At 41.7% G+C, this 9,930-nt stretch overlaps 3 protein-coding genes across 3 annotated transcripts; 2 read left to right on the top strand and 1 right to left on the bottom strand.

The window, feature by feature from the left end:
- The first annotated feature begins 19 nt into the window (after positions 1 to 19).
- On the top strand, positions 20 to 1,151 carry LOC120416201 (ubiquinone biosynthesis O-methyltransferase, mitochondrial). Its single transcript, XM_039577887.2, has 2 exons — positions 20 to 175; positions 236 to 1,151. The coding sequence occupies exons 1-2, from the start codon at positions 123 to 125 to the stop codon at positions 1,044 to 1,046; spliced, it is 864 nt and encodes a 287-aa protein (XP_039433821.1). The 5' UTR covers positions 20 to 122; the 3' UTR covers positions 1,047 to 1,151.
- LOC120416202 (M-phase phosphoprotein 6) lies at positions 1,120 to 1,846 on the bottom strand. The gene is made up of 2 exons (XM_039577889.1): positions 1,615 to 1,846; positions 1,120 to 1,554 (listed from the first exon to the last, which is right to left on the bottom strand). The coding sequence occupies exons 1-2, from the start codon at positions 1,722 to 1,724 to the stop codon at positions 1,185 to 1,187; spliced, it is 480 nt and encodes a 159-aa protein (XP_039433823.1). The 5' UTR covers positions 1,725 to 1,846; the 3' UTR covers positions 1,120 to 1,184.
- A 4,472-nt stretch (positions 1,847 to 6,318) lies between these two features.
- On the top strand, positions 6,319 to 9,108 carry LOC120416209 (nucleolar complex protein 2 homolog). Its single transcript, XM_039577901.2, has 2 exons — positions 6,319 to 6,477; positions 6,538 to 9,108. The coding sequence occupies exon 2, from the start codon at positions 6,540 to 6,542 to the stop codon at positions 8,997 to 8,999; it is 2,460 nt and encodes an 819-aa protein (XP_039433835.1). The 5' UTR covers positions 6,319 to 6,477; positions 6,538 to 6,539; the 3' UTR covers positions 9,000 to 9,108.
- Positions 9,109 to 9,930: the final 822 nt, after the last annotated feature.

The following is a 9,930-nucleotide window of genomic DNA, read 5'->3' as shown; positions in this document are numbered from 1 at the left end:
TGTTTTTGTTATGATCGGCATTTGAAATCGAAATTTACATTAAGTAATAATTATTGACTCAACGAAAGTAATAAATAATTTGTGAATTTACCTTCTTTGCAAAACATTAAATTTTATCAGCGATGCTTTCCTTAAAACCAACTCGACTATTTGTAACTCTAGTCACAAAAATCCGGTAAGTAAAATATTTCAGGGAAAAATCTGCAGCAAATTTCACAAGTTCGCGAAATTTCAGCCCATCCCAGCGCGGTTTATCACAAGAAGCCGCCACAGCCGGCCTTTCCCCACATCCCAACGTAGATCAGCGCGAAGTGGACACCTTGGGAAAGCTATCGGAAGAATGGTGGAATCCGTCCGGTCCCCTGAAAGGACTTCACTCGATGAACGCGCTGCGAGTTCCACTAATCCGGGATGGTCTAATTTCAACGGGGTTGGTTCCGAAAGAACAGATCCGAACGCCGCAGGTTCTAAGCGGGTTGAACGTACTGGAGGTGGGTTGTGGGGGTGGAATTCTAACCGAGGCATTGGCACGAATTCGAGCGAACGTGGTTGGAATTGATCCGGGGGAGAAGTTGATTCAGGTTGCGCGGGAACACGCGGAGTTGGACCGGAAGCTTGGGGGAAGGATCCGGTACGAGGTGGAGACAATTGAGGAGCACGCCCAGGCCAATATGGACCGGTACGACGCGGTGGTGGCGTCGGAAGTGCTGGAACATGTCCAGGACAAGGTTTCTTTTCTGGAGCATTGCGTGATGGCGTTGAAGCCAGGTGGATCGATCTTCGTTACGACGTTGGACAAAACGACGGCTTCATGGCTGGGGGGGATTGTGGCCGCGGAGTACGTGCTGAAGCTGGTTCCGGAGAATACGCACGACTGGGAGAAGTTTATTTCGCCGTTGGATGTGCAGCGCATCTTGAAAACGTTGAACTGCGAGACGATTCTGGTCCACGGGATGGCGTACGAGTTCTGGCGGAACAGCTGGAGCTGGTGCAAAAAGACGGACATAAATTACGCCCTGCAGGCGGTCAAGTCGGTCGAGGAGTAACAAAAGGTGTAATTTAGATGTTTGTTCTTTTCTCAGGTCAGAAAATAAACTAGCTTAGCTTGAACCGTAAGTATTTGCAGCAAATATACCAGTTTATATTTCCAAGTCTTAAAATCTACAATCTACCGTTTTCCTCACTCAATCATCATCCTTTGGCCGCTGCATCCGCTTAACGTTTAACGGCAAAATGCTCTGAACGCGCTTGTCCTTCCGGTCGTACTTTTTGTGCATCGTCTTCACAACACTCGTGTAAAACCGAGCCATTTCCTCGTCCGGAACATCCATCCGGAGCTTCTGCTTCTCGGCGGCCGCAGCCTTTTCCCGCTCCACCAGCGCCGCCAAGTCCTTGTTCTTCTCCAGCTCGATGATCCGTTCAATTTCCGGATTCATCCCGCCGTAACTAACCCGGCCCTCGATCAGATCCTCGCACGGAACGTAACTCGTCTCGATCACGTACTTTGAAGACTCGTGCAGCATCTTGTCCGTGATTTCGTTCGAGTAGAGTGCCCTGCGGAAGCGAACATTTAAATATCCTGCTAAATCGACATAATTTTTAATCGAAACTCACCTGCCCTCGGCGTCGTCCTTTTCCTTTTCAATTTTCTCCCGCGTCCGGGACATGAACTTCATCTCCAGGATGCCCTTGGACAGCTTCATCTTGTTCATTTTGTTGCTCATCTTGGGATTGGAGTGGAAATTACACAGAAATTCACGGTTCTCTGTGCAGAAATTGCGACTTGCACGTGTAAACAGGTAAATATTTACGAATCAAGTGGGAAATGGAAAACAGCTGAATTTGACAGTTCAATCCAAACCGGTTCGTCCTGAACTGCAGTACTAGATTAGCCCAGATTTTAGATCAAAGACTTTGCTGTACAGATTGAACTCTTGAAAAAAAAGGTTAAAAACTGTTGTATCCAAAAATAAAAAATCTAAAATTACACGTTGAAATATATTTTTTTATAATTCTCAAACAACCCTTAAATTCTTAAATTCTTAAATTCTTAAATTTTTAAATTCTAAAATTCTTAAATTCTTTAATTCTTAAATTTTTAAATTCTTAAATTCTTAAATTCTTAAATTCTTAAATTCTTAAATTCTTAAATTCTTAAATTCTTAAATTCTTAAATTCTTAAATTTTTAAATTCTTAAATTTTTAAATTCTTAAATTCTTAAATTCTTAAATCCTTAAATTCTTAGATATTTTAGTTTAAAATTTGAGCTTTAATTATTTTTTCTGTTCTCTGATTTTTTATTAATATATTTTAAAATGTTCTTTTTAATATTTGTATTTTTGAATCTGGGTCCTTAATGATACAAAGAAACCTCTTTTTACGCGGTGGCATAACGGTTTTTGTTTCGTCGGTTTCGCTTAAACCATACAATATTTATGCAAGCTTCAAAAGGCGTTTTGTAGATCTGAACAAAACCTGTAAATTGCAAAAATGTTGCGTCGTACCAGAGAAATAGACAAATTAGAATCACGCAACGCATCGCTTAAAAAGAGGTTTCTCTGTAATTGGGTCCTAAAATGAAGCTAAGATTGCTGATATTATTGTTCACAGCGATAAAGCTTATTTTTCTGAGTACAATGACCCTTTGTACGACCATAAAGAGCTTAAAATGGATTTTTAAATCAATTTCTTCACTTCTTTACAGAAAAGCTCCTACTTGACAGGTCGTTCCAAGGGGACCATAGTTGATCCATCGAAAAAATGTTGTCCTGTCAAAAAAAAATTTTGCATTATAATGAAAAAAAAGTGATCAGAAATGGTTTTTAATCGTGTTTTTTATCGTTGTACATAAAAATTGGCATAGGGCTTTAGTACCCAATTGCATGGAATTTCTCTTTGGATTACTTATAAAATCCCATTTAATTTCAAGATTCGGCATGATACGGCAATTGGGTACTAAAGCCCTATGGCAATTTTTATGTACAACGGTAAAAAACACGATTAAAAACCATGTCTGATCACTTTTTTTTCATTTTAATGCAAAAAAAATATTGACAAGACAACATTTTTCCGATTGATCAACTATGGTCCCCTTGGAACGAGCTGTCAAGTAGGAGCTTTTCTGTCAAGAAGGACCGCGAGGATAATTATTCAAAATTGATTTAAAAATCCATTTTAAACTCTTTGTGGTCGTACAAAGGGTCATTGTACTCAGAAAAATAAGCTTTATTGCTGTAAACAATAATATCAGCAATCTCAGCTTCATTTTAGGACCCAATTCGGAATTTTCAATACTATAATGGGACCATCCATAAACCACGTGGACACTTTGGGAGGGGTGGGGCTTGCGGTTGTCCTTGCTCCATGCAAACAAGTTTTTTTTGTATGGAAATTGCCACGAAGGGGGGGGGGGAGGGTGAGACTTCCAAAAAAGTGCCCACGTGGTTTATGGATGGTCCCAATATCGAATACCAAATTATTGATACATTGCTATAATTTGTAGTTGCAATAAAATAAGTAAATTTTATTCGCGATTAAAAGCTCCATAATTCCGACCGATGGCGCAAAGCATCGAAGAATGATGATTCAAATTTTCGCTGTTCGGTTATATAGGAATGCAAATTTAAAATTGAATTTACAGCTCTTAGAACAACTTTTGAGAAAAAATTCAAGTAGTACGAGTGTAAACTTTTTGCCCTCTATAATTTAACGCAATTAAAAAAAATTGAAAAAAATAATTTTGAAAAAAAATACTATAGAGCTTTATGACGTTTCACGTACGCACTCTAGCGCACCATTTGATTTTGCTGGCCGGACAAAATTTTACCTCACTTTTTTTTCGTGTACGTACACGCAATACATACGCACGTAGATTACTCTATTGTTCAAAATGATAGAGCATCTAAAGTTAACAAAGTAATCAGTTCGAATTTCTGCTCAAAAGTTGTTTTGAACGCTGGAATTTAACAAAACAGAATTCGCATACCCCTCCTGACATACCAATCCCTTACCAAGATGTTCTTCGCCACATAAAACAACAACTGTGGAGCACTTGGGAAAATACGTGGCACAGTACGCACTCGCAATTAAGGAAAATCAAACCGAGCCCAACAAAGTACGAGGATCGAAGATGTGCATCCGAACAACGAATGTTAACAAGATTGCGAATAGGACACACGCGCCTTACTCATTCCTACCTACTAGAACGCACTCACCCACCAGTTTGTGACTATTGTGGAACTCGATTAACCATCGAGCACATCCTGACAGACTGTCGTGGATTTACCAAGGAGAGACAGGATTGTAGCATTTTTGGAACCATTGTGGACATACTTGGAAACACCTCGGAACGAGAAAGCGCAGTGTTAAAATATTTTAAAATTTGTAATCTAACAGAAAAAATCTTACTAATCCTTTTTCAAATGACACGAATGCCACATTATGGTAAAGTGTCAATAATAAACTATAATAATAATAAGAATTCGCATACATAACCTCAAAGGGCAAAAATTTCAATCGACATTCTTCGCAAGGGTTTCCAGAAGCGTTTATTACTTGCCAGTCTGCCAATTAATTACTCAAATTACTGGTCCAAATTAATTAATTACATTAATTACTTTATTACTTTTCACTATGATGAAAAAATATGTAATTCAATATTAAAAAGATTTAAGTATTTATTTCTACGGTTTTAATCTTGAATATTTATTAATAGCTCATTCGATAGCTCTTTCAAAAATAAATTTAATGAAATAAAATAAAAACACTCAATATCAAGAAAAGTACAAACAGTATTGTTTTGTTGAAAGTCTTAAATTATGCTTTTTTATTTATTTTTTTTCTGTGCCAATCTGGATATTGTGATTTTTTTGTATAATTTTTTATTGAAAATAGCTTCATGTTTACACATTGAAAATTTTATCCTACTAGAGGGTGCTGAAACTTGGCAAGTCGAATGCCATTGAAATATTGTTGTTTAAAGTTGTTTGAAAAAAGGCCCCCAGATTTTCGAGCCAAACATAAACTTTGAAAAATATTTGCAGCGGCTCTTTATGAAAACTGTGAAATTCTTCAAAATAACGTTATGTTTTAAAATGTTTTTCGAACATTGGTTTGACATTATTTCGTTTGTTTTTTTTTCTCAAGTATATTAAAAAAAATCCGTTACCAAAAATACGGATAATGTGTAATTTGTCATTTACATTGGATTTAATTTCGCCATCTGATTGGTCAATTTCACTGAGTTTGATTTTTAACAATGAAACATTTGTCTCAGAAATATTTGGAAATGTTTCAAGAAAATAGTTCAGAAAAAAAAGATATTACAGGACTGTCAACTGTTGTAGTTAGCAGAAAAATATATTTAAAAAAAAACTTATTTTTAATGGATTTTTAAATGATAATTAAGTAAATTTTGGTTTTAAATATTTGATCTACATAAACTTCAAATAATTTTGACTGTCTATTAGAAGGAAAAACATAAAAAAAATATCCAACTCTTATGTTGTTCTTGCAAAAAAAAATCATATTTCTCGACTTTTTTTCATTGAGCCCAATAAACATATAAAAGACAATAGCTTTTAGGTCCTATGGATTTTTGCAATTATTTAATAAAAATAAATAGATTTTGGATTCATGAAACATTTTTCACTTATCATGGCGTTGCCTTTTGTTGTTAATCAGCTTCGCTAAACAACATGTTGAAAATAAATTTTAGGAAAGTTTTAGGAGAGAACTATGGTGAATAAGGCCTTCTACATACAGAACCAGTCTTTTTTCAATCTATGTGTGACACACTTCTTTGAAATGAAAAAGAAATACTGTTCTAATAGATTATATAAAAAAATCAAAAAGTTTCGTTGAAGAAGTACAATATAAAAATGATTACTTTAATTACTCAAAATTACTTTAATTACCAAATAATCAGTTTAAATTACTTTAATAACCATGAATTACAAAGTAATTAATAAATTACCTAATTACCAGCTTAAAATCAAAGTAATCACTAATTACTTGCCAGTCTGAAACCTTGCTGGAAACCCTTGATTCTTCGCTCTGTTCTGCTACTCAACACTAGGTGTCGCATGTCGTTTAGCTTATGAATGCCAATATATTCTTTTTTTTCACCAAGCCTATTGCAAACAATCACCGCGTGATCTATAGTGACCACGAGCTGAACCAAATTAATCGCAAAAGATTTTTAATTTTTCACAAAATTTTAAAGTGTCGTTCCCTTGTGCACAAATCTAGTACCTCTTCATCTACCAAAACAGAACCGGAACGCACTTCCATCAAACTGGCAACCCTGCTCCTGCCCTAAAATCGACCTGCCGACCTGTCAAAACAACGCGGCGCATTTCACTCAACAACACGTGCGTTTTCAAGTGCGGTCGCCAAATTTCGTGAAATTCTTTCGATTTTAATCGCATTCTGCTGATATTTTAAGTGTTTCCGTTCGATTAAACCACACACAACAGGTTGGTAGTGTTATACACTTCAAATTTGGTTCAATTCCAACAGTTTTCCTCCCCTTCCAGCGATGAAGCCAAAGGTCGCCAAGAAGGCAAAGTCAAAATCCGGCGGCGGCACCGCCGCCCTCGAGGACATGTCACTGGACAACTTCCTGGACCACATGGATGACGACCTGGGTGAGGACAGTGATGCGGACGCACCGCCGGTGAAGAAAAAGAAGAAATCGAAACCGACGGCGGAGGAGCCGGTTAAAGTTACGAAGAAGAAAAAGGCGAAGGTTGAGGAGGCGCCGGCTGCAAATGGCAAGGACGGGAAGGTGAAGAAGAAGAAGAAGGTTGAGCCGGAGCAAACGTCGGACGTCGAGATGGAGGAGGGTGGCGGTCAGAAGGACTTGGAGCGGGAGCACAAGAAGGCGCTCGATAAACTGGAGGTGACCGATCCGGAGTTGTTTGCGTTTTTGAAGAAGAACGACCGGAAGCTGCTGCGGTTCGGCGGGATGAACGTGGAGGATGATGGTGAGGGGGAGAGTGACGATGATGATGTTAGTGAGGTGGACGAGGCTGATTTGGACTCGGATTCGGATGGGGAGGGGAAGGTGCACGAGCTGCCGGACAAGCTGGAAGTGGCCAGTGATGAGAGTGACTTGGAGGATGACGATAAGGAGGATGGGGAGTGGGAGGATGAGGAGGAGGAGGTTGTTGAGCCTGGGAAGCAGGTCAAGATTACGCTGCGGTTGGTGAAGAAGTGGACGGAGTCGTTGACGGCGACGCCGTTGAAGAATCCGGAGATTATCCGGACGGTGTGCCGGGCGTTTAACTCGGTGCTGGTGACGGTGACGGGGGAGACGAACGTGATTCCGGCGTTCAAAGCAGAGGGTTCGGCGATTTTCAACGCGGTCGTGCAGCTTTGCGTGCTGCATTTGGGAAATGCGATCAAGAGTTACCTTGGAATTGCGAATTCCAAGGGCTTTAAGAACCTGAAGAAGAACAAAAAGTTCTTGAAGATTCGCTCGTGTCTGCGAATCTACTTCACCGATTTGACCAACCTGCTGGAGAACGTGTCCTCTGTGCACATCATGAACGTGATGTTGAAGCATTTGCACCAGTTTTCGTCGATTCTGGTGTGCTATCCGACGATTACGAAGCCGATCCTGAAGCGGTTGATCGTGTTCTGGAGTACGGCGGAGGAGCAATCCGTTCGCGTGCTGGCCTTCCTCTGCATCCTGAAAATCACCCACGGCCAAATGCGCCAGTTCCTGAGCGATGTCCTGAAGAACATGTACCTCGCGTACGTGAAGAACAGCAAGTTCGTCAGCCCAAACACGCTCGCCGCGATCAACTTCATGCGACGCTCCCTGACGGAAATGTTCACGCTGGACCTGAAAGTCTCTTACCAGCACGTCTTTCTCTACGTCCGACAGCTCGCGATTCACCTGCGAAACGCCATCATCCTGCAGAAGAAGGAAAGCTTCCAGTACATCTACAACTGGCAGTTCGTCAACTCGCTCAAACTCTGGGGCGACGTCCTGGCCGCGACCTACGACAACAAAACCCTGGAACCGCTCGTGTTCCCCCTGGTCAGCATCATCCACGGCACCATCAAGCTCAACCCCTCCGCCCAGTACTTCCCCCTCCGCTTCCACTGCTGCCGCATGCTGATCGACCTGACCGCCCGCACCCGCGTCTTCATCCCCGTCCTGCCCTTCATCCTCGAAGTCCTCACCATGAACTCCTTCAACGAAGAGCACAAAAAGCTCTCCATGAAGCCCGTCAACCTGACCTGCCTGCTCCGCTTCGCCCCCGCCAACATCCAGGAAAACGCCTACAAAGACGCCGTCCTCGACCAAATCTACGAACTCACCCTCGAGTACCTCGCCCACGAGTCCTACTCCCTCTGCTTCCCCGACCTCGCCGTCTTCCCCCTCATGAACCTGCGCGCCTTCTGCAAAGCCACCAAAGTCTACAAATACTCGCGCAAGCTCAAGACCCTCGCCGACAAGATCGTCGAAAGCTCCGCCCACATCGAAAAGCTCCGCAAAGTCCTCCCGTTCCGCCTCAACAACATCCCCGCCATCCAGGCCTGGGAGGCGCAACGCAAAGCCGAAGGAACGCCCCTCCTCAAATTCTACCAGCAATTCGCGCGCGAAAACGAAAAGGTCAAACGGCGCGAAGCCAGCCAGAGCGAGGACGTCGCCGATTACGAGCTGCCCACGATCAAGAAGATCACCAAGAAGCAGCAGGTGCGACAGGACGGGCCGGTTGAGCTGTTCCCCTCGGATGACGACGACGACTCGGATTCCGGAAATGGTCCCGAAGTGGACTCGGACGACGCGGATGAGGTGCTGGTGCCGAAGAAGAAGAAGAAGACGGCAGAGAAGGTTGGAAAGGATAAGAAGAAGGTGAAGAAGAGCAAGAAGGGAGCGGTGGTGGAGGGGGATGTGGAGACGGAGTTTCCTACCGAGAGGGTTAACGAAGCGGAAGCGGTGGATATTCTGAAGGATTTGAAGCTGGATGATTGGGATGATTAAGCGGCTGCTGCTGCTGTGAAGAGTGAAAGAGAGAGAAAGAGAGTGGTAATATGTAATGTATGATGTGTATGTACGTTAAGTTTCATGCAAATAAATTTCTTTAAAGTTAGATTAATAAACAAAATTCCATGCTTTTTTCTCTCAATGATATCCGAATGTCTTAGATTCAGGCACAGAAAACAATGTTTTCATCATGTCATGATGATTATAATATTTTTGTGGCTATAATTTATTGGTTTTTCTACCCCAAACGAATCAGCGCCCAAAAAAATTATGAGAGTTACAATAAATAGTCATGGTTTCAACACTAACCTTTCGGAAGTCGCGTTTTTTGTCCTCTCTTACAAATGTCCTTACAAACGGTTCACAAAGTACACTAGCTCATTCCTTTGTGGACCATCATTCAGTGAGGTACTCCTGGATTTTAGCTCCTGAAAAGTGCTTAAAAAGTGCAAAAATGCCTCAGGGCAAGAAAAAGAGGCGGTCCTCACCAGCAGGATCGGCAGATTTGAAGAAGCTAAAGAATGCCGAAGCGCTACCTGCAAAGCCAGGCAGTTTGAGCAAGGACGCTCAAAAATTGTCTGGAAACCAGTTCGCTACCCTCCCTGTGGACGTGAGCGAGAAGGAAGAATTTGAACGACGGGAAAAGTTGCCACCCATTTTTGTGAAAACATCGTCATCGGATTCGGTGCGAAAGTGGCTGACCGGGTTTATCAAATCTGGTGCTTTACGAGCTTCCATTCGCTTGTGTGCTGATGGACTCAAAATTCTGCTACCTACCAGAAAGGATTACAACTACGTTCGGGATTTCCTCAACAACACAAAGATTGAATACTACAGCCATGACGATCCAGGTAAACGCCCCATGAAACAGGTCCTCCGAGGTCTGTACGACATGGATGTGAGTGTGCTGAAAGAAGAGCTCAAAACT

Source organism: Culex pipiens, chromosome 2 (assembly GCF_016801865.2).
Source record: "Culex pipiens pallens isolate TS chromosome 2, TS_CPP_V2, whole genome shotgun sequence".
Taxonomy (NCBI): Eukaryota; Metazoa; Arthropoda; class Insecta; order Diptera; family Culicidae; genus Culex; species Culex pipiens.
This window is presented reverse-complemented; position numbering and strand designations above follow the sequence as displayed.

What these genes read in the sequence shown, in the direction of transcription:
- LOC120416201 (XM_039577887.2), top strand. Translation starts at nt 123, where the DNA reads ATGCTTTCCTTAAAACCAACTCGACTATTTGTAACTCTAGTCACAAAA. An exon ending in ACTCTAGTCACAAAAATCCG is followed by an intron (nt 176 to 235) that starts GTAAGTAAAATA and finishes GCGAAATTTCAG; the next exon opens with CCCATCCCAGCGCGGTTTAT.
- LOC120416202 (XM_039577889.1), bottom strand. Translation starts at nt 1,724, where the DNA reads ATGAGCAACAAAATGAACAAGATGAAGCTGTCCAAGGGCATCCTGGAG. An exon ending in AAGGACGACGCCGAGGGCAG is followed by an intron (nt 1,555 to 1,614) that starts GTGAGTTTCGAT and finishes TCGCTTCCGCAG; the next exon opens with GGCACTCTACTCGAACGAAA.
- LOC120416209 (XM_039577901.2), top strand. Translation starts at nt 6,540, where the DNA reads ATGAAGCCAAAGGTCGCCAAGAAGGCAAAGTCAAAATCCGGCGGCGGC.